The sequence below is a fragment of the Neoarius graeffei genome, chromosome 13 (genome assembly GCF_027579695.1).
Source record: "Neoarius graeffei isolate fNeoGra1 chromosome 13, fNeoGra1.pri, whole genome shotgun sequence".
Lineage (NCBI taxonomy): Eukaryota > Metazoa > Chordata > Actinopteri > Siluriformes > Ariidae > Neoarius > Neoarius graeffei.
Window position 1 is genome coordinate 66,917,093 of NC_083581.1, and position 25,040 is coordinate 66,942,132.

The following is a 25,040-nucleotide window of genomic DNA, read 5'->3' on the forward strand; positions in this document are numbered from 1 at the left end:
AATCCACCAACCTTCTCAGAGCTTTTGCTGTTGTTACGGACTGAGGAGGATAAAAAAAGCAGCTAAGGCTAGTCGAATGAAGCAGCACCTAGGACTTACAAAAGCAAAAGTTCAGGCTAACACACAAGTCAAGTTTATTTGTATAGCGCTTTTAACAATAAAATTGTCGCAAAGCAGCTTTACAGAATTTGAACGACTTAAAACATGAGCTAATTTTGTCCCTAATCTATCCCCAATGAGCAAGCCTGTGGCGACGGCGGCAAGGAAAAACTCCCTCAGACGGCATGAGGAAGAAACCTCGAGAGGACCCAGACTCAAAAGGGAACCCATCCTCATTTGGGCAACAACAGACAGCATGACTATAACATTAACAGTTTTAACATGAAGTCAGTTTCGTTGATGATGTAAACTCTTCATTGATGGAAACTTGAGTGTAAAACTGTTCATGACAGCTGCAGTCCTAAAGTTAGCAAGTCAGCTGCAGTCCTCAGCCATAAAAGCATTACTGTAAGAGTCCAGAGCTATGTGTGTCAACGAGACAACCGATTATGAGGTGCAAATTCAAGATAATAGTATGCCTCCAGCTATGGAGCAGATTAAGAAACGAATAGCAGACGTACAAGCTCAGATTGCAGCTCTCACAGTTTCTAAAGGAGAGAAGCCTGTGAAGCCTAAAGCATCTAAAATTCAAAAAGCTAAACCAAAAGAAACCCAGCCTGTTTCACAGAACCCGTCACCAACCCAAACCACAATCACCAGGAGGCCCAGGTCCTGGTATTGTTTTAAGTGTGGGGAGGATGGTCACATCGTCACCAGTTGTAGCAACCCTTCAAATCCTACACTGGTTGATGCCAAATGAAAAGAGCTGAAAGAAAAGCAACAGGCTTGGGATTAAAAAAATGCCCTTCGTGACCCCTCAACTTTAAATTAGGCGTGGTTCCTACGGAGGGACGGATGGGAACTGATGAACAGTAAAGTCCCCACCAAAAGCTGAACACTAAAACCAAAAAGAACAGAGGGTGGAACACGCCAGAAACATCCCAAAGGGACTTGTTGGGCAGAAAAGTACTGCTAATATCAGAGTAGGTGGAGTTGGGTGCAACTGTTTGCTTGATACAGGCTCACAGGCTACAATTGTCTCTCAGTCGTTCTACCATAATTACCTGTCAGAGTACACAATCAAGCCTCTATGGTTATTATGGTCTATGTCCATAGCTCCTTTACGAACCTAGAATAGAGGTGACCTTAACCAATAGTAGGTTACACACACTTAATTCATAATAATGTGTGTAATATGTTTCATAAACACTCAAGAGCGTTTCATAATACTCTATAATTACTCAAAATTATATTGGGTAAACCAGTTGGTTTATCCAATATAATTATTACCTGAATGTTAGCTAATATATCCCTTAGATCTTTCAGGGTTTTTTTTTTGTTTTGTTTCCAAGCTACCATTTTATCTTTATGACCTTAAATATGAAATAGTAAAGGTTATACACACACACACACTTTTCATCTGAAGATTATTAAATAAGATATGGGTTATTGTGCCATAAGTTTCCAAATGATTTGCTCTTGAGCTTTTCATAATAAATGTGTGTATGATCCAGAATCTGCTGTGTAATGTGGTTTTTAATTCACTACCATGTCATGTGAAAGACCATACATGCAGCTCTGACTGCCGCCTTCGCACACAAACCTACACAGCGACACCCACCCTGACATTCAGATCAAGTGCAAGATGATCAAGTAATGACATCATAAGCCCACGCCACTCTGCATCATCAGTAGGTGTGTAATAAGTCATTTAACGGAGTCACACTTTTACGTTGCCTTTTGATATTTGAGTGTTGACACGTCATACATCATAATAAAGCTACACTTTGCACACATTTACCTGCACTTCTTTTCAGTTTCTCAGTACTGGTTAATATTTTATACGCAAAACATAGTCATACCTTGACAGACTGGCTGAGAAAATGCAAGCATTACAACTGTGACAGCTCACTTCCTTCTTCCTCAGATTTGTGGCAGAGGTTCAAGGTCCACACCAGCGTACGCGACTCTCACACACACGCGCACCCACACAGACACACACACTCGCCCACACATTTCAGAAAGTACAATGGGGCAGACTTGGCATTAAAAAAGTAATGAAAGGATAATTAAATGTTGATTCATATTCTTACACTGAATTTCTGGGAAGATGCCCAAAACTAATATTAGTGTGCGATAGATTGAAAAACTTTGCACCATTATCTACAACTCCGATTCCAAAAAAGTTGGGACAAAGTACAAATTGTAAATAAAAACGGAATGCAATGACGTGGAAGTTTCAAAATTCCATATTTTATTCAGAATAGAACATGGATGACATATCAAATGTTTAAACTGAGAAAATGTATCATTTAAAGAGAAAAATTAGGTGATTTTAAATTTCATGACAACAACACATCTCAAAAAAGTTGGGACAAGGTCATGTTTACCACTGTGAGACATCCCCTTTTCTCTTTACAACAGTCTGTAAACGTCTGGGGACTGAGGAGACAAGTTGCTCAAGTTTGTGTTCAAGAATGTTAACCCATTCTTGTCTAATGTAGGATTCTAGTTGCTCAACTGTCTTAGGTCCTTTTTTGTCGTATCTTCCGTTTTATGATGCGCCAAATGTTTTCTATGGGTGAAAGATCTGGACTGCAGGCTGGCCAGTTCAGTACCCGGACCCTTCTTCTACGCAGCCATGATGCTGTAATTGATGCAGTATGTGGTTTGGCATTGTCATGTTGGAACATGCAAGGTCTTCCCTGAAAGAGACGTCGTCTGGATGGGAGCATATGTTGCTCTAGAACCTGGATATACCTTTCAGCATTGATGGTGTCTTTCCAGATGTGTAAGCTGCCCATGCCACACGCACTAATGCAACCCCATACCATCAGAGATGCAGGCTTCTGAACTGAGCGCTGATAACAACTTGGGTCGTCCTTCTCCTCTTTAGTCCGAATGACACGGCGTCCCTGATTTCCATAAAGAACTTCACATTTTGATTCGTCTGACCACAGAACAGTTTTCCACTTTGCCACAGTCCATTTTAAATGAGCCTTGGCCCCGAGAAGACGTCTGCGCTTCTGGATCGTGTTTAGATACGGCTTCTTCTTTGAACTATAGAGTTTTAGCTGGCAACGGCGGATGGCACGGTGAATTGTGTTCACAGATAATGTTCTCTGGAAATATTCCTGAGCCCATTTTGTGATTTCCAATACAGAAGCATGCCTGTATGTGATGCAGTGCCGTCTAAGGGCCCGAAGATCACGGGCACCCAGTATGGTTTTCCGGCCTTGACCCTTACGCACAGAGATTCTTCCAGATTCTCTGAATCTTTTGATGATATTATGCACTGTAGATGATGATATGTTCAAACTCTTTGCAATTTTACACTGTCGAACTCCTTTCTGATATTGCTCCACTATTTGTCGGTGCAGAATTAGGGGGATTGGTGATCCTCTTCCCATCTTTACTTCTGAGAGCCGCTGCCACTCCAAGATGCTCTTTTTATACCCAGTCATGTTAATGACCTACTGGCAATTGACCTAATGAGTTGCAATTTGGTCCTCCAGCTGTTCCTTTTTTGTACCTTTAACTTTTCCAGCCTCTTATTGCCCCTGTCCCAACTTTTTTGAGATGTGTTGCTGTCATGAAATTTCAAAATGTCTCACTTTCGACATTTGATATGTTGTCTATGTTCTATTGTGAATACCATATCAGTTTTTGAGATTTGTAAATTATTGCATTCCGTTTTTATTTAAAATTTGTACTTTGTCCCAACTTTTTTGGAATCGGGGTTGTATTATTATATACACAGGACACTTTTTCCATGGAATAAAAACGTGTTCTGTTCCCTTCGAGCGGGTTTCGTTGATTTGTTTTGACAGGATGCAATATTGTTAGCATATCGCGTATCCTGTGTGTATTACATCACTCTACTCAGTGGAGAATGAGTGTTGAATATGGTTTACGATATTGCATGGTTGTCAAGACAGCATGACGTCACACGTCGGAGATGTAAAACTTCCACGCTAGCGAGCGACTGTGACAATTTGTAAATGAACATGGCCGTCAGGTTTGTTTACACCTGAAAGGTATGTATATGTATGTATAATAATATTAATAATAATAATGGCTTTTTTTTGGTGTTATATCAAATATATTCCGTTCAGCTAGCATGATACTGAACGAGTACTACTCAACGCCAGCCAGTATTATTTAATTATATTATACCCTTTACTGAATTCTTGCTTTCCTTAGGCCCCCGTCACACTTATTCGGAATTAGCAGGAATCAAGCAGAACCAGCCGGAATGAAAAATTTTTCAAAATTCGTGCCATATTCGGGCGGGAATTTCAAACTGACCAACATTCTTACAGCTTTGAATGCACTTCGAACCCGCCTCGAATGATTCTTGCACATTCCGGGTGTATTAGCTTTCGAATGCAGTTCAAATGTAGTTGGAACACAGTAGGAATACCCAGAATGCTGTTAGAATGCAGTAAGAATATTAAGAATGCACTTCGAATGCCGTACGAGTGCGATTCGATTGCTGCCCGAATACCACCCGAAGTCTGGTCGGAAGGTGCCTCGAATGCTTTACGAATTCACCTCAAATGCAGTCCGAACGCTCCCGGAATAGCCGCCGAATATGTTTCGAACGTCTAAGAATTCAAAGAGAATGTAGCTCGAATACTTAGAATGTCCTTCGAATATCCCGGAATATACGAAGAATTTTCATTCCGACGGTATTCCGGCTCATTCGAGGCACATTCTGGCAGGATTTGAAGTGGCTTGCCATTTCGATTTTTCCCTTGAACGCGATCACAATGTTTTGAATGCTGTTGGAATGTCGTAAGAATATTTAGAATGCAGTCAGAATGCAGTTAGAATACACTTCGAATGCCATTGATATTTCTCCTCTTTGAATGCACCTCGAATGTTTTGAGCATGAGCAAAACACTCGGGAAGGCCATAAGAATGGGCCCGAATGTTTGGAATGCACTCGGAATTTTTAGAATGCACTTTGAATATCCCGGAATATACGAAGAATTTTCATTCCGACGGCATTCCGGCTCATTCCGCCTCTAGTGTGACTGCCCTATTACGAGAAAAAGACTTTAAAAGTTTTTTTTTTTTTAAACTTTCCCAACTTGCTATGTTTCCTTGCTATATTTTAAACATCAATGTACCACATTGCTGTTGAATTCTCAAACCTGATCAGTTAGAAGGTGTTGATTAGCTCTGACGGTTTATTTCTATCGTGACAATTTACACAAGGACCAGCATAGTGGAAACTCCATATAAATAGATTTAAAAAGGGGTAATTATTGATCTAGTGAATCTTTCTGTAAGGATAAAGGAGTCTGTAGTGTAACTGTTTTGTGAGAGTCAGAAATAAAGCTGTCCATTTTATTTTTTCGATAAGGGACAGAGGACGTTTTTCGGTAACGTGATACCTGGCCAGGAAACAACTGTGTATAATGTAACTAACATGTTTTACTGATATTCTTCATCATTAGAAGTGTCATTCTTTAATGAAGAAAAAAATAGCGTTCGAAAATCGCTGTGGAACAAAAATAAAAACCTTTAGGATGTGTTGTTATAGGAAAACAATCAACGTTGGCATGGTCAGAGCATCACAGAACATTATAAAGGCTGTTAGTGGAAGGAATAAGAAACTAAAATAAGACAGAAGAATATTTTACTATCCATATTCACTGGATATGAGAAATCGCATGCTCTGATTGGCTGCTCTACTACTAAGATGTCGGCTCATATACCGTGAGTAGAGAAAAACAAAATGGCGGAGCGTGTTGCTGAAACAACTGAGGACGAAATAAAAACTACTTGAAAACAAAACCACAAAAATACAAAAAAAAGCAATAAAATATGGAATTAAAGTATTTCATGGGAAGAACATATCTTGTTTTATTTTTCAAGAAATTATTATTATCGCATTTTTCACAAATTGCTCCTGTCGTTTCGCCGGTTTGTGCACAATCTAAGCGGAAATGATTTTGTCGGACGTTTTGCATAAAATTTGTATTTATCAAATTTGCAAAAAATAAAAATTTATCAAAATCCAGTGAATGTGGATCGAATAAAACAGTTACTCCACTCAATCTCGTCGTACACGGCGTATAGCCAATTCGATGCTACGCACCTCATCGCCTATTATGGAATCAATTTTGTGCCAAAATGTTCATACAATACTTTTGAAATATCAAACAAAAACAACAAATCAAAATACAAAAAAAACAAAAAAGGCATTTTTTTTAGACTGGCAAACAAATTATTCGTGTAATCGTGCAAAATATCAGTCTATTACTCTTCAGAAACCTTTTATTTTTGTTCCGCGTTTTTCTCAGTTTTGTTTGACGTAATTTATTTTGGTTGCGATTCCAGCTTTCTCGTTTGCGCTCCCTGACTTTTTGCTTGCAGTTTTGGCACAAACTTCACGTGTGGGCGGGCTGTCCAGGAATGCATTTCCATTGGATAACTTGTGTTTGACTGACAGCTCCGCTCAGCCATTCCCTACTCGGATTCTGGTGGACTGTTTGACGAGTGACCGATCCATTGACGGTAAACAAGGATCGAGTGGACTTCAGTGGCGACTATGATATTGAATTTACACTTTGTTGGATTAATTCAATATCATAGTCGCCACTGAAGTCCACTCGATCCTTGTTTACCGTCAATGGATCGGTCACTCGTCAAACAGTCCACCAGAATCCGAGTAGGGAATGGCTGAGCGGAGCTGTCAGTCAAACACAAGTTATCCAATGGGAATGCATTCCTGGACAGCCCGCCCACACGTGAAGTTTGTGCCAAAACTGCAAGCAAAAAGTCAGGGAGCGCAAACGAGAAAGCTGGAATCGCAACCAAAATAAATTACGTCAAACAAAACTGAGAAAGACGCGGGACAAAAATAAAAGGTTTCTGAAGAGTAATAGACTGATATTTTGCACGATTACATGAATAATTTGTTTGCCAGTCTAAAAAAAATTGACTTTTTTTTCTTTTTTTTGTATTTTGATTTGTCGTTTTTGTTTGATATTTCAAAAGTATTGTATGAACATTTTGGCACAAAATTGATTCCATATCCTATCAGCTCACGTCCGACTCGATTTCGTGGAATAACTGTTAACTACCCCCCCAAAAAAAAATGCTGTCTGATTTTTCCAGGTCTTTTTATTTTATCCTTTTTTTTTTCAGAGCTTCAATGACTTTCGTACACTGAAATCAATCTCAGACCACATTTTAACTCATATATTTTATTTATTATTTTTTCAATTATATATAATATATAATTTTTCCATTATGTACAATTTGTTATTCCTCTTTACTTGAAGAAATAAAGTCAATAGCTTCCGTTACGAACAGTGTTTTATACTAAAGGGCCAAACAGGTACGTTTTTAAAAGTGCTTCAAGAGTTAAAATGATGCTGTTGCTGTTTCCTGCTGAGACCTGGGTGAACGGGTTACGCAGGGGAACGTTTTAAAATGAATTTTAGAGTTCACCACGTTACAAGAAAACTTCACCACAAAACAAGTCTTTTCATTCAAGTCAAAACAAGCTTAGTTTTGTAAAACGAAAAGTGAAACACAGTTTAATGTCTGCCAAAAGCATTTGGTAAAAGTATCATTAAACCTGGCCGTGATGGTTATTTTCATTTGTCTTGGCCATGCCTCAGATCATTACAGGATGTGACAAAGTGTCCGATGGATGCTTTATTGGAAACACATGGCAGTGCAATTCGGGGAATTATTCTGACTTTCGTTCATTGGACTGAGGAGGCAAATGATATTCCTGTAGGATCGTGTTTGAGCAATTTGGGACACTTACGCTGAAGTCATTCGACTCCACAGCTTATATTTTGTAGGTCAGTCCATGTGCATGACTGATTGTCATTCTGAGTCCGTCTCTGTGCATGACTCCACTGGGACATCATGAATACGCTATGAATTTCAAATAACAAGGAATCTTGGTCAAATGCATCATGAATTCTAGACAACATTCACAACTCATGACTTTTCAAAGGAATTTCACATCATGTGCTAACTTTTACAGTAAGTGCCAAACCCATTGAGGATGTTTGTATAATGCAGACACAGCATGTCCCGCTTTTTGGCAATTATGTATTTGTTAGATTGACTTGGCTTGGCATCTGAATACATCACGTGCTGGGTCGCCCAAATGCAGATTAGCTACAAAGGTTCGGACCTTTGGCTTCCGGTTCATCTCTGATAAAGAGTATATACACTCAGTATACAGGTGTGGAGCTCTGCGTGGGCCGAGAACACTTCTACAGCAGTCGTTTTACCATCTATCATCATGTCATTTGCTTTGCCAGTGCAGAATGCTGTGTTTTTTTTAAGTGTCCTCCACTGAGGGATGATGTGGGTACATTCTCAGTGCTGGGATAGTCAGTAGCAAGAATTTAAAGGAGTAAAGGGGAGTATGGAGGATTTGTGCTCTTTAAAAGTGAAAGGCACTGTTCCTGTCACATAATATCAACAAAGAACTCACAAGGGTTACCCATAGCGTGCTGAAAGGACTGCCGACTAGCTGTGAGCTCCGGAGGGACGTTTGCTAACTCGCGCACGGGCGGAGCTCCAGGAGGACCGCTGCTCACAGTAGCTCTAGGAGCCAGCCGTGCCAGGCAGTACGGAGGAGGCAGGCCTGGGGGGCCGTACGAGGACGCGTGGCTCCTCTCGCTGTGTGCACAGGACGCGTGGCCGAGCTGAGTGAAGGGGGCGTGGCTATAGGAGAAAGAGGTGTGGCTGTGCTGGGACACACTGTGGCTCCGCTGGGATGCAGCATGGCTGTGCCCGGAGCAGGTGTGACTGGTGCAGGAGCGGGTGTGGCTGTGATGGCTCAGCTGGCTGGGCGCTCTCTGGCCCTGAAGGCCAGGCCATGGGACTGGTTCGGAGTCTGTTCCCACGCAGCACGTCGACCTGTGCTCCTTCTCTCGAGGAGAGGGCCTTCTTCCTTTACCTGCGCTGGGGTTAGAGCCGCTACTTCTACTGCCTGATGAGAAAAGAGAACAAAAACTTGAAGTAAAGAGCATGAAATACAGACCATTTTCTCATGTCAGTTTCAGGATTTATACCTTGTGCTCTGTTCAGGTCAAATGACTCAAGGCCGTTTCTTATTTAAATTCTCATCTTTGCGCGCACACACACACACGTTTGTCTCACTATCCTTGTGAGTACCTTCCATTGACAATTATTATTGCAGTTAATTAATGCTCTGCCTGCACCAAAACTCTAACCTTAGTAATGAAAAGGAAACTTTTTGTCTCTTTTATTTATTATTATTTTTTGGTTATTTGAAAAACACAACAGCAATTTCGTTGTAGGGATCATCCAAATATCCCCACAAGGTCAAAATTGTCAGATTTTACTATCCTTGTGGGGACATTTGGTCCTCAGTAGTATATAAACACACACACACACACACACACACACAAACTGGAATGCCACTGAAATGATCACCAAGCACGTGCCATGTTCGTGCTTCTTTCCATAAATATTATTTGCATTTAAAGGAGAACTGAAGTCTTTTTTAAACTTGCTTTATTTCTTAATTAGCGTGTTATTCAATGACGTTTTCGGTTTTAGTAACCTTATATCGTGACCGGCGAGGGCCTTTCTGTATGGAGTTTGCATGTTCTCCCCGTGTCCGCGTGGGTTTCCTCCGGGTGCTCCGGTTTCCCCCACAGTCCAAAGACATGCAGGTTAGGTTAACTGGTGACTCTAAATTGAGCGTAGGTGTGAATGTGAGTGTGAATGGTTGTCTGTGTCTATGTGTCAGCCCTGTGATGACCTGGCGACTTGTCCAGGGTGTACCCCGCCTTTCGCCCGTAGTCAGCTGGGATAGGCTCCAGCTTGCCTGCGACCCTGTAGAACAGGATAAAGCGGCTAGAGATAATGAGATGAGATGAGATGAGATAAGGCAGGCGTCGCTTATCAGCGCGATCTTCATGAGACATCGAAACGTAACGTGTCAGCCAGGTGTCAGTGCCGCCATTTTGAAAACTGTTTTCCAAACAAAGTATTGCACAAAAACGAGTTTAAATGACGATTACTGCCTACTTTTTTCAAACTTTCCTGATTGCTATCAAAACAAACAAAACTTCCGGCTTGATTACGTCAGCATTCGAAAGAGGGCGCGTGCGTCTTTTGACATGGTTGGTACTGTAGATGTCGGTCACTTTGATTTCCATTGTACATTTTACTTCCGTCCTACGATGTCTCACACAGGTCTCGACGAATCTCGTTTACAGCCATCGCTTTGACATATGGACTGATATATTACAGAGCATATTTCAAACACTCATAACTTGCTATCGCAGTGACAAAATAGCGATCAAAAATGCATTCCTATATTTAATAAAATGCGATAAATAGAATTTCGATAATAAAAAAAATGTGCCTTCAGTTCTCCTTTAATAACTGGTCATCTATATAGGGCATTTTTTAATTGGAAGCATTTTATTTTATTTTAAAAATGTATTGTTATAATTAATTGCTATAATAAATGACATCGATGATACACTGATTACTAACTAAAGAACAGAACATAAGGGTTAAAAGTCATCAAATCACTCATCTATTTTTTTGCTTGTTCATGGTAGCAGTACCTTTTCCCCAGAACGCTCGTGTGTAACAAATAACACATGACAGTGATGAAGCATTTTATTTCTTTCGATCACTCCCCTACCAACAGTCTCCCAAAGCTTCCTCTTTGGCAAAAAGGTCAACCCACAGTGAAAATGATCTTCTAATGAAATTTCAAGTATTTCTCAGTTCCACTGGTCATGCATACCATGAGAGACACCACAATGAGAATAAAGCAGAGCAGCACACAGGAAAAACGTGATTAGCTGTAACCCCAAGTCAGATGGACTGATGAGCCGATCGCACTATGGCACCGTGACTGAGTGGCAAAAGGATGAACAGGGAGTGGAGGCACACGGAGAGGAAAGCAGACAGCGAGCAGGGTTGATGGGTGGATGGCAGGCTTACCAGATCCCCCCAGTCCTGTTAGCAATCCTCCTTCAGTCTATCATTGCCCAGCAGAAACAAAGGGAACAACAGTGTTACCATACGCACGCCTGCCATGCAGCCAAGTCACAAGCCCACTTTACACCCACACCCACTCACTCACCCTACACATCCTGGGCCAAAACTGTTCCTGCACTGCAAATCCACAAACTCTAATACACACAACGTACACACAGCCACATACAAATGCACAAAACATTATGAGGAGTACATTTTCACTACTCATACTCATGGCAAGCTTAACAATCAATCATTCATGTGCATGTAGTGCTGTGTTCACACTTATACCGGTACGAAAGTGGTATAACTGTATCGATACAAAGTATACCGGTACAGTTTAGTGCATCTGTCCACACTAGCGAGAAATGTTTGCGGTTTTCTTTCACGGCAGTTGAAATGCGCGTGCGCGAAATGTTTCCGTGGTTACCGAGTAACTTCCTTCTGAGAATATATGGCATCCGTTATTTCGAGATCTCGAGAAAACAAAACGATTATTTCATGATCTCAGCTGGATCACTGTATCTCCGTCGGTAGAGACGAAGCCGGGCCAGTCTTCTGCGGAGGTGCCGCGGACTAATTTTGAAATTATCCCTTATTAAAAGACTTAAAGGAACAGTCCACCGTACTTCCATAATGAAATATGCTCTTATCTGAATTGAGACGAGCTGCTCCGTACCTCTCCGAGCTTTGCGCGACCTCCCAGTCAGTCAGACGCAATCAGACGCGCTGTCACTCCTGTTAGCAATGTAGCTAGGCTCAGCATGGCCAATGGTATTTTTTGGGGCTGTAGTTAGATGCGACCAAACTCTTCCGCGTTTTTCCTGTTTACATAGGTTTATATGACCAGTGATATGAAACAAGTTCAGTTACACAAATTGAAACGTAGCGATTTTCTATGCTATGGAAAGTCCGCAGAAGGTGTTAGTACGCCTGTCATTATAGTGCGGACTTTCCACAGCATAGAAAATCGCTACGTTTCAATTTGTGTAACTGAACTTGTTTCATATCACTGGTCATATAAACCTATGTAAACAGGAAAAACGCGGAAGAGTTTGGTCGCATCTAACTACAGCCACAAAAAATACCATTGGCCATGCTGAGCCTAGCTACATTGCTAACAGGAGTGACAGCGCGTCTGACTGACTGGGAGGTCGCGCAAAGCTCGGAGAGGTACGGAGCAGCTCGTCTCAATTCAGATAAGAGCATATTTCATTATGGAAGTACGGTGGACTGTTCCTTTAATGCAATCTCTCCCTGTGTCAACCCCTGATCAAAATATTGCCTTATTAGGTGATCGATTATTCCAGACATTCTAATGACCAAAGTTGTGTCTATACAGAATGAGAAATAGCCCCAAAGTCAGCATATCACAAGTCTCTTGGCGCACCTGAATGAACCATTTCTCAGCTGTTTACTCGAGATCATGAAATAATTGTTTTGTTTTCTCGAGATCTCGAATTAGTTGTGTTGTTTTCTCGAGATCCTGAATTAATTATGTCGTTATCTCGGGATAACAAGGTGAATTAAAAAAAAGGGATTATATGAAGGGCCTCTCTCGGCTTCCGTACGGATGAAACGACGTGTGTGCGCTTTTTGTTGTCAATGTACAGTCTGTATTTCTGGTGGTCATTTATTCAGTCGAATCGTATAAAACGCGCGAGGCAGTTGAGAAAGAAACAAACGAATCTCCGTTCTTCACTATTTTATTCAGCGAAGACATCGATTGAGGTGTGTGACTTTGCGCATGCGCGTTATATTTGTATCGATACAGAGCCGCTTCATCTGTCCACACTACAGCGACGCGCTACAGTACCGATACTGTACCGGTATGAAACCCATACATTTGTGGGTTTCGTACCGATACAGTTATACCGCTACAGTACCGGTATAGTTGCTAGTGTGGACAGGTGTTGCGGTACGAAAGTAGTTTCGTATCGGTACAAAATCCCTAGTGTGGTCAGGGTATAGGTTTACGCTCCATTGTAAAAACTCTCCAAGGACATTCAATAAATAAATAAATAAATAAATAAATAAAAAGCCAGGAGCTAAAATTAATCTTGCCAGATCTTATTTGTAGAACAAGTCTGTCAAAGATTTATTATTATTATTATTATTATTATTATTCTCATCTCATTATCTGTAGCCGCTTTATCCTGTTCTACAGGGTCGCAGGCAAGCTGGAGCCTATCCCAGCTGACTACAGGCGAAAGGCGGGGTACATTATGATTATTTTTTTTTAATGCTGCATAGTTTATAACAAATGAGTAACATAAAAAAGGCCTTCGGACAAGACAAGGAAGTTTCTTACATATAAACATATGCACTTAAATAGATAATGATCAGTTAGACATTAAAAAAGGCAGAAACTCAGAACTGATTCTCAACTTGGAAACTCCACCTGACGACGCGAGATTGTAAAACTGACTGCATATGGAATACCCAAACTGACTGGATTGAAGGTGACACGCTGACACCGAACAAATAAAATGACAAAAAGCAGATGACGACCTGACATTCAAAGCTGTGGGTAATGTACATTTCAGCTGTCCTATAAAAACACACTCATTTATAGTTGTTTACACTATACGTAAAAGTTCCCGGTCTAGTACAATCCAGAAATTTCCGTTTCACTGTTTAATGATTTCCCTTCTTGCTGAAATAACAAGGAAACTGCAGCATACTGGAAATGTACACAAAATCCGAATAATCACTTCCTTTATTTCATATTCATATTTACAATTCGAAAGTAAAACCAGGAGAGGAGCAGGACAGATAATGGGGGCTCCCCCGACTGCACTACACTCACATTTTCTAAACAGACAGACCTTCCCCCGAACACTTCCTGAGAAATGACTGACTTCCTTTTCTCTTTCATTTTCCCCTTCCTAGTACACACACAGAGTCCTACCTTCACTCTGCTGGCTGCCGGCACTGCCGCTGTGGAAACTGTGGCAGGGCTCCGAGTATCCAGGCGGGTAGCCGGGCGGTTGGTTCGGGTAACCTGGATACGGGTATGGCTGCCCACCTGCAGGCCATGGGTTTGGACCCGGTGGAGGGAGCGGGGCAAGGGTGTCTTGCTCTGAACCACCACCACTAGATCCATCATTCAGGTTCAGAGAGGCCATATCTGGAAGCCAAAAAAAAAAAAAAAGGTTTAATACTATTCTAATTATCCATGTTACTGAGTGATTGATGAGGTACCCTAGTGCAAATAAGTCCTAAAGTTACACGAGACAGAAACACAGAAGTACTTTGGCACAGATCTCCAAATGTATAATAGCATTGTTCAGAGAAGGTGATTTTATTGACGGTGTGTCTCAGGTAGCCGTGTTTCAACAAACTGCTGGCGTATTTTCGGGCGTCGCGCCGGTCCTTGAAGCCTTCCACCCGTGAATACAGCCAGTCCACCACATCAGCACCTAACAAACACAAACACCAAGACGTTTACACAAGTGATTTATCTTAAAACGTGAGCACTTTTTACAGTATACTCTTAAGAACGAGAACGTCAGTGACGGCGTAGCTCACTCCAGACCCGTGAGAAATCAAACCCGGATAGAAGTTATATGCACCCTAGGTTCATGCCAGAAAGAATCAAAATCGATGAAGAATTGAGGGAGAAGAAGCGATTTGTGTGGAAACTGCTCGTTAGGGCTTAATTACTCCATATCTTCATTATTAATTAAACCTGGGTAGAAGTTATATGCACCCTAGGTTCATTCTTGAATCCTGAATCTTATTAATTGCGTTTATGCAAATTTGGGTAGAAGCTATTGCCGCTTTTCCACTACAAACGTGGCTGAGTCGGGCTGAGCCGTGCCGTGCTGAGTCGGGCTGAGCGGGGCTGTTGGGGTTGCATTTCGACTACAACCGCGCTGAACCGTGCTGGCTGGAAGTGGGTGGACACATTGGGTGGAGTTAGCGAAAGTGGGTGGACGTCAGGTGATGTCGTTAAGCAGCGCAAACAGTGACATCAGTGAGCTTTTAAGCGGTAGTCTCACGACCCGAATAGTAAACAATAAACATGGAGGACATGGAGTCGTTAGTGTTGCTGGTCTTGGTGCTGTGGCTTGTTGTCACCGACAACGCGGACAGATACTGGCAAGAGCGTATAGATGAGGCGAGGCGCATAAGGCTTCAGAAATTCTCGTAATTCATAATTATTCTCCTTCCGGGTTTGCAGTGTTTACAGATCCCAGCGCGCTCGCGGGGCGTGTGTGGGCATGTGAGGACACTCCTCCTCACCAATCAGTGCACAGGGGAGTGTCTGCTCACGCCCCCAGCCTCACTCGGCACGGCTTGGCTCGCTTCAGCCCCACTCCAAAACGGTGCGAGTTTTAGGGGCTAAGCAGGGCTGAAATGAGCTGAGCCGTGCTGGTTTTTGGTAGTCGAAACGCGAGCCGTGTCGGGCTGAAGTGAGCTGAAAAAGGGTAGTGGAAAAGGGCCATATATGCACTCCAGGCAGACCTACCTTCCTGCCAAAAGGAATAAAAATCGGTGAAGAATTCAGAGAGAAGAAGCGATTTTCGTGAAATGTGGACGACGCCGGACAGATGACAGCCCGCACATGATGGCATAAGCTCATTGCCTGTTGGCCGGATGGGCTAATCATTAAGACAGTCAAACCACTCCCTCTAATGGAAATGAAGCTAAATGCATGCAGAGCTTTCTCAGCGATGACCATCAGAGTGATTTAAAAATAGAAAATAATAAGAAGTTGGTCTGCAGTTCCTCAATACAGTGCAACTCAACATGATTAAGAAGCAATCAAATTATGGATCTCTTCTTGTCCCAGGATCTACATTACATTACATCCTGGCACCCCACTTGCATGCGAGTAAAAACATCCCTCGGCTGCACTTCTGTTCATGGATGTTGCTGGATTTCACTTCTAATGTTCATCTAATTGTTCCTCATGAGTCTAATTTCCATCTACGTGTTCCAGCACTCACCGATGACAGCATTTGTTATGGTGATCTTAAGCCACATCCGGTCTCTGATCTCAAGCCCTGAGTCAGGTAGCTGCATCACTTTCACTATTGTGGCCATTTCAGTTTTACTCGCTGAGAGCGGCAAGTCATCCAGCTCTAAGAAATAAGAGTCAAAAACAACAGTATTAAAAAAAAAGTGATTCAAGGATAAACAATCATGAGCTGCTCACAATCACTGGGTGCTTTCCCAGTATACCGTAGTGTGGATAAGTTCCAGTCAGTGCTGTAGTGTGAGAGATCCAGGCAGCAGGATCGATTGGTCTTACGGGCTCCGCTGGAAAAAAGCCAAGAAAATGGTCTTTAAACATGATTTGGGATTTAACTGGACTTACGAGATCCAATAACAATGCATCTTAACCTGTGCATTAAAAGATAACGACATAACGTTTCCCAGTGGAACAATTGAGCAGAAAATGACTCCTGCTGGTAATGATGCTGTTTAATGCGGATATTATATCATGAAAATGTGATAAGCTGTACCTCTAGGGATGGTGAAATAACTGCGAGGAGAGGGGTCCCAGCACTTCGCCACTGTCAGACTTATCGGTCTGAGGAAGAAGCATTCAGTAGAAGTCAGTAAAGGCCCTTTTCCACGGCATGGTACGGTACCGGTTCGACTCGTAATGTTATGGATTGACTTGACTGAGGTTTTGTAACAAATCAAACATCATGGCGTAGCATTACTCGGACCGAAGCAGGATTTGATCTATCTTATTAAAAGTTAGGGTCTTGCATGGTTTCTTATGAAGGCAGGAGCCTTTGGTCTGAAGCTTGCTTTAGTGATTCGAGAGACCAAAATCAGAGTGCATGTATACTCATCGGTTTCAGCAACAGCAGGTGAGGCAAAATATCAAATAAGTTACATTACATTAATGGCATTTAGCAGATGCTCTTATCCAGAGCGACATACAACACACCCAGAGAAGCCTGGGGAGCAGCTGAGGGTTAGGTGCCTTGCTCAGGGGCATTTCAGCCCTTCTGCTGATCCAGGGAATTGAACCAGCAACCTTCTGGTCCCAAAGCTGCTTCTATAACTATTAAGCCATGGCATCCCAAGTTCCATGCAGCAAAACTTTCCCCGAATCAAATATGCTGAGCAGGGACACAAACCCACATTCTCGGACTGAAAGCCCAGTGCCTTCACCATTACACCATATAAGGTGTGGAGAGTTTAATATAACATCTGTTTAACTTATAACGTGAAAGTAAGGTTAATAATATAACTTAGATTACACATTTTTCAGTTTTACTCAAATTCGGGTGGCGCAAAAATGAGTACACCCCACAACAAAAACTACTACATCTAGTACTTTGTATGGCCTCCATGATTTTTAATGACAGCACCAAGTCTTCTAGGCATGGAATGAACAAGTTGGCGACATTTTGCAACATCAATCTTTTTCCATTCTTCAACAACGACCTCTTTTAGTGACTGGATGGAGAGTGATGCTCAACTTATCTCTTCAGAATTCCCCATAGGTGTTCGATTGGGTTCAGATCAGGAGACATACTTGGCCATTGAATCACTTTCACCCTGTTCTTCTTCAGAAATCCAACAGTGGCCTTAGATGTGTGTTTAGCCATGTTGGAAAAGTGCACGACGACCAAGGACACGGAATGATGGTAGCATCTTCTCTTTCAGTACACACCAATACGTCTGTGAATTCATGATGCCATCAATGAAATGCAGCTCCCTGACACCAGCAGCACTCATGCAGCCCCACATAAGGACACTGCCACCACCATGTTTCACTGTAGGCACCAGGCATTTTTCTTTCTATTCCTCACCTTTGTGACGCCAAACAGTTTTGAAGCCATCAGTTCCAAAAAACATTTATCTTGGTCTCATCACTCCAGAGTATAGAGTCCCAGTAGTCTTCATCTTTGTCAGCATGGGCCCTGGCAAACTCTAGGCAGGCTTTTTTGCGCCTGGGCTTCAGGAGAGGCTTCTTTTGTGGACGGCATCCATGCATGCCATTCCTTTGCAGCGTACGCCATATTGTGTCACGGGAAATAGTCACCCCAGTTTGGCTTTCTACTTCTTTAGATAACTGCAGTGAACTTGCATGCCGATTTTCTTCAGTCCTTCTCATCAGAAGACGTTCCTGTCAAGGAGTCATTAACTTCCGTGGATGACCTGGACGTCTCTGTGAGATGGTTGCAGTTCCATCTTTCTTAAATTTTTGTACCACTTTTGCTACAGTATTCTGACTGATAAGTAAAGCTTTGCTGATCTTCTTGTAGCCTTCACCTTTGTGGTGTAAAGAAATTATTTTCTTTGGGGAATTCTGAAGAGACAAGTTGAGCATCACTCTCCATCCAGTCACTAAAAGAGGTCATTGTTGAAGAATGGAAAAAGATTGATGTTGCAAAATGTCGCCAACTTGTTCATTCCATGCCTAGAAGACTTGGTGCTGCCATTAAAAATCATGGAGGCCATACAAAGTACTAGATGTAGTAGTTTTTGTTGTGGGGTGTACTCATTTTTGCACCACCCTAATTTGAGTAAAACTGAAAAATGTGTAATCTAAGTTTATATTATTAACCTTACTTTCACGTTATAAGTTAAACAGATGTTATATTAAACTTTGTCTTGTCAACATTTTGGAAATTGTTTGTGTTCACTGAGATATTGTTTAAAGCGGCTAGAGATAACGAGATGAGATGAATGAGATGTTACTTTTCAAAGGGGGTGGACTCATTTACGCTGAGCATGGTACCTATATGTTGATAATGGCAATATTTCTCAATCATCAGCTGTCAGGTTATAGTCCTATGAAAATCCGAGACCTTGAGTTTGACGTTTCAAAGTCATTCAAGGTCAAAGGTCATGGCGGCAACTGAAAGCCCGTATGGGACTTGTTCTATGTTGATAATGGTAAACATCTAGCTATCATGAACCATTTTAAAGTTATAGCCCTTTGAAAATCCATGACCTTGAGTTTGACCTTTCAAGCTCACGCAAGGTCAAAGATCATGGTGCCAAATGAAAGCCCATATGGCACTTCCTATGAGTTGATAACCGTAAATATCTGTCTACCATTAATTGTTTGCAAGTTACAGCCCTCTGAAAATCCATGACCTTGAGTTTGACCTTTCAAGGTGACTCACGGTCAAAGATCATGGTGCCAAATGAAAGGCCATATGCTCATAATAGTAAACATCTGTCTATCGGCAACCGTTTTTGAGTTATGATCGAAAATATATGTTATTTTGACCGAAAGGTTGACCTTTCCCGGTGACCTTGACCTGATTACCCCCAAAATGTAATCAGGTAATCTACGGCCCACTGCCCACCTACCCTGAAAATTTGAAGTCAGTCAATCGGTGCAACCGTCTAGACACTAGATTGTTAACAGACAGACACACAAACAAACAGACAAATGAAAAGTCGTGCAAAGCATGATACTTGTGAAAATCACAAAGAAACGGAAGTTATGGCCGATTAGGTGTTTTTACAAGATTTGACCTTGGTGACCTTGACCCACCAAAAACGAATGATGTCTTTGTGTGACCCTGATGCGTTGTCCTGTGCATTTTGGTGAAAATTGGTCAAGAAATTACGACGCTAGAGCACCAACAAACAAACAAACAAACAAACAAACAAACAAACAAACAAACAAACAAACAAACAAACTGACAAATCAACATACTTGCAAAAATCTCCGATTTTCGCAAGTAACAAACAAACAGACAAACCGCACTGATCACAATACCTCGCCCCGCTTACTCCGTCATGGGTGAGGTAATCAGTGAAGTATAAGAAGTAAATGCTGTTTAAAAATGGAGGGTTTGTTCAGGACGTCCTGTCTCGCATAATGATGACGCAGTGATACAATTCTTTCAGACCAATCAGTGTTTTCACGTCACCTTTTGGTATCGCCTCAATTCGCTCGGAACCTCAACGAAGGTGATGCCAAAAAAAAAAAAGTACCGGGTACCAGGTACTATCCATAATTTTGTCCCGATGGAAAACCAAAAAAGGTGAGTCGAGTTGAGCTGGTGCCATGCGGTGGAAAAGGGCCACAAGTGTAAGTGCAGTCAGAGTGATGATGAACAGATGCAGTAATACAGCTCACCCAGGCTTGGAGACGATTTCCCGCAGAATCCGTACAGCATCATCATTACTCATGTTCTCAAAGTTCACATCATTCACCTGCACAAAAGGCACTTTGTTTCAGTAATAAGCTTCATGAGGTTCAAAGCTGCTACAACAAAACGTGTTTCAAATAAGCGCCAATGTGTCGGAAATGGAGCAGTCCGACAGCTCTCTCGCATGCCAGATTGTTTTTGAGGCTTCACAAGAAACAGGAAATCCCACGAAACTTATGACAAATCAAAAGTCTCATTCATAAGCGTTTGCAAACACTGCCATTCATGCTGATTTTAGAACAAAAAAGCAACACACAGCCTGAAAGTGATTTCATTCATATGCCATGGTTTTACGGGGGCGCCATTACCGTGTTTATAAGACAATTTCATATGACTGGCCCATTCTTGTGGTTAAAATTTTCTAAGAACTGGAAGTTGTCATGCAATTTTGATGTTTCTCAATATCACGTAAGCGAAACGCAACTACAATGTGATTTTAGTCAGACAGAGTTTTAGGAATTCACCAACACATCTGCGAGAAACACTGATATTTCTGCCAGTTTAGTTGTTGCCTCTATTATCTACTATATGTCTTTAGAGTGTCTCAATGGACAAGTCCTAACCAGTTACATAGTTAGCCTCAAGGTGATGATACACGGGGCAACTTTTTATGCAAAGTTACCAGACAATTGCGCTTTTTAAAATCATCCAATCAGAGTGCTAGCAGTGAATCACGTGACCCTTAGAGCGTCTGAAATTTTCAACAAAGACGGCGGCGTCTACGGCAGTGGAGCGAAGAAAAAGAGAGACGACTTGTATCTTTTTATGCCGGTAAATTGTTCTGTGTAAACCCAAAGTGGTGAATTTACCTCATCAAATGCTGAACCAACCAATTTTTATCTGCTCAGGTTGTAATTAAGACATCGATTTTTTTTCAGCGAAGTGCAAACTGACGTTAGCTAACCACCACTCCATAGAGACTGAATGGGATTTAGCTAACTAACAGAGACTCAGATTGTTTTGCAGGTCAAGGGGCCCACAGGGCCCCTCTTGGGAAAAAAACAGGGGCCCATTTCTACAATGGGGGGCCCAGTGATGATCCTTCAGTTGAAGCGAACCTAGTGAGCCCAATGAACAGCTGGGGCAGCCCAGGGGCTGTTTTTTTTTTTCTCAATTCTGTTTTTTTTTTTTGTATTAGAAGCCATATGAAGCAATGTAGATGACAAAAATCAATGCTTCAACCAAATGTATTGAGATATTGTTTAATCAGTGGCAATATTTTGGAATTCAACCACAGGCCACTATATATCACATCTATATGATCTCCTCCTTGTAAATTATAATTTATTTCATTAACTTGTTTTCAGTTTGGTGTAGGTCTATAGTAGTAGTAGTAGTCACCAGTGATAGTAGTAGTAGTAGTAGTAGTAGTAGCAGTGTTGGGCACGTTACTTTCAAAAAGTAATTAGTTATAGTTACTTTTCCCAAAAAGTAACTGAGTTAGTAACGGAGTTACTTTGTCATTAAAGTAACTAATTACCAGGGAAAGTAATTATTCTGTTACATTTTGTTACCCCCCCCCCCCAAAAAAAAAGAATAAATCAAATTCAATTAGTGTAATCATAATGAAAGTGAATGTTAAATGTGTTTAATGACTGAAATGGACACTTAACAGAACCAATCAGTAACATTATCTACACTATATTAATATTTTTGTGGGACAATGTGAGAAGACATCTATCAAATGCAATATATTTTTGTAGTTATTAAAATTGTTACTAATTACTGGCCACTGACGAGGACAAACGCTTTGTTCCTCGACATAATGTGCATTGCACGTACACATTCTTGCCTTTTATTTCAAGTAATGAAAAGCAATGGCTGTATTTCCAGTGTGAAAGCGCAGTGCTGGGCTGACCGCTCGCCATCGCTGTGTCTTCTGATTGAAAGACTGCGCAGTAGTGCAGTAGGCGTGGCCTAACTACGTATGTTGTCCAAATCTACTCTGATTGGCTTACTGTGCCGTTGTCTCCCCGCCCCACACGAAAGCAGAGTAAAGAAAGGCTGAACGAGCAGCGTGCCAGATGAAAACAGCTTTAATAAAGTAACGCATAGTATTTTATTGTAAGTAACGGGAACGGCGTTATAACGATGTAAAAAGTAATTAGTTAGATTACTCGTTACTAAAAAAAGTAACGCCGTTTATTTCTAACGCCGTTATTCCCATCGCTGAGTAGTAGAAGTGGTTGCTGTTGTAGTAGTTGATGTTGCAGTAGTAGTTGTTGTTGTAGTAAATCTAGTAAGACTAATTACCTTGGGTATCAGGGGTATCAGTTTTTTCAGGTGAATGTACTCTCTTTCTGCCGAAGAATGACAAAATAGATGTATTTTTCTTTTTTTTTCTTATCCATGTTTTCTTGTCTCTTTCGAATATTCGTACATAGACCGTAAGACGCCACCTAGCGAAAGACTTGGATCAGGTTTTACTCGCTTGGGACGCTACAAACAGGGTGGCGTAAATACACGAACGGGTCCGACGTATATTCAATATGGCGGCGGTCAAAATAAATTCATCCAATGCTGAAATCTGTTGAATATCCAGATAATTATGTTAGAAGTTGTATATTTGTGCAAGATTTTCAATATTGAGACCATGAAGTCAAGTACGTCACGAAACGTTCCAAATATGGTATAAAATGCTCGCGTCCATATTGGCCCCTGCCCCTCTTGACAATGCGTTCATTATTCAAAATAGTGCGTCTTAGACGCGGGCGCGCCAACAATCTGAATCTCTGAACTAATGGTTTTTTTTGCTAACATAGTTAACTGAAAGTTATCGCTAGCTATGTAGGGATAATGTTCGCTATCTTGCGTCAAGTTAAAAGTGATGGGCAGCTCATGGTTTTTTTTTTTTTTATGAGTTGTAATATAGATTGCCTAACTTATCCTCTGATCTAAAAGTGACAAAAGTGACAGCTGGAAATGTTTCCATGTCCATCTTTGCGGTGTCTGTCTTCCTGGCAACAGATCTGCGCTTATCTAATTGGTTGTTGCCAATTGTCTGTTGCCCTAATTAGTTGCCCTGTGTCTCACTTGGTTGCCCATTACTGGCAACACTGCCCCAAAAGGTGCGCCGTGTATCATCACCTTCAGAACAAGCTAACTTATGTTACTCATTGTCCCTATTTTCCAGATGCCTAGGAACAGTGCTCACTCAGCTTTAGTGATTTAGGTGTTTATGAGGTAAAGGAGTAGATCCGGAGGGTCCTCAGACAGAGTGTTTTGGTAAACTGGGACGTATGGATGCTGTCAGTCCTCCACTCGCTTGCTCACTCGAGTTTGTTGATGGTGTAGTGGCTGCTGCTTTATGTCCCGGGGCTCCTTCATGCCTGTGTTACCTTCTGGCTCTCCCCTTTTATAGTTATGCTGTCATAGTTAGTTTTGCCGGAGTCCCTGCTTGTACTCGGTGCAATATGTATATTGTTCCTACTTATTCAGGTGACATTGGGTATACCTAACAACCTATGTTTTCTCTCTCTCTCTCTCTCCCCCCCCCATCTGTCCCTCTGAGTTACATGTCGATCCTGAGATCGAGATCCTGACCTCTTCTGCTCCTCGGACCTGCCTGATCCATCCTGATGCCCTACGTCTGGTTGGAGTCTCATCACATCACTCCTGTAGAGGACGGCCCCATATGGACAGTTGAAAGTTACACTTGGAAGATGCTCTGGACACTTACAGTAATGCTTTTATGGCTGAGGACTACAGTTGACTTGCTAACTTTAGGACTGCAGTTGTCATGAACAGTTTTGCACTCAAGTTTCCATCAACGAAGAGTTTATAACATCAACAAAACTGACTTCATGTTAAAACTGTTAATGTTATAATCATGTTGTCTGTTGTTGCCCGAATGAGGATGGGTTCCCTTTTGAGTCTGGTTCCTCTCGAGGTTTCTTTCTCATGTCGTCTGAGGGAGTTTTTTTCCTTGCCCCCGTCGCCACAGGCTTCCTCGTCGGGGATAGATTAGAGATAAAATTAGCTCATGTTTTCAGTCATTCGAATTCTGTAAAGCTGCTTTGCGACAATGTTTATTGTTAAAAGCGCTATACAAATAAACTTGACTTTAGCTCTTGTCCTCGACTTTGTTTCGTTATTATTCACTGATATTCCCCTCGCCTTCGGCAAACAATTGTTAAATAATAATCAAACCCGCAACGTGGCTCCACTTTATACAATTCTTTGACTGTTTCTCGATGACTCCGGATATCTGATGCTTAACAGTCTATTGTGTACAGCTGACCAGGACCCAGGGTCACGTCTGAGGGTCATGACTGATCTTGCTGAGCACAGCAAGATCAGAAGGTTATGCCACAGGAAGGAAAAAGGGAGGACCGAACCAGCTGTTCAGCACAGAGCCGGATACTGGTGAGATGTACACAAACAGTGAGAGGTCCAGGAAACAAGACTCACTGTGTGTAGATTCCCTGTAATTTCACTCGAACCAAAAAGCTTCATCCTGGAACGCCATGTGATATCTGCCCTGACTGACTTTCGTTCTGAGTACTGACACAGATATAATCTAAATGTCTAAAATGCAAAACTGTTGAGCACAATGTCTAGATTACTCTGTATATGACTCTCAGTTCTGTGTGTGTGTACTTTTTTGCCTTCATTAAATAAACCAGTGTCAAACTATCTGGAGAATCTGCTTCGCATAAAGAAACTGCCACTTGCCGCAGAGCATTACTCATTGCTCTTACTGTCTAAAACCTACTCAAATAGCTGACATTTACACACTTTTGAAAAACATCATTTATACAAAAGTGACACACTTCCAGTCAA

At 41.7% G+C, this 25,040-nt stretch overlaps 1 protein-coding gene across 1 annotated transcript in view; it reads right to left on the bottom strand.

The window, feature by feature from the left end:
• Positions 1-7,303: 7,303 nt before the first annotated feature.
• dvl1a (dishevelled segment polarity protein 1a) overlaps positions 7,304-25,040 on the bottom strand; it is a 211,324-nt gene continuing 193,587 nt past the window's right edge. The window contains exons 9-15 of the mRNA XM_060938375.1: positions 20,186-20,262; positions 16,587-16,654; positions 16,303-16,380; positions 16,068-16,202; positions 14,367-14,534; positions 14,024-14,242; positions 7,304-9,076 (exon numbers count right to left, since the gene is read on the bottom strand). Coding sequence (XP_060794358.1) covers positions 8,550-9,076; positions 14,024-14,242; positions 14,367-14,534; positions 16,068-16,202; positions 16,303-16,380; positions 16,587-16,654; positions 20,186-20,262 — 1,272 coding nt within the window. The 3' untranslated portion in view covers positions 7,304-8,549. The remainder of the gene's footprint in view (positions 9,077-14,023; positions 14,243-14,366; positions 14,535-16,067; positions 16,203-16,302; positions 16,381-16,586; positions 16,655-20,185; positions 20,263-25,040) is intronic.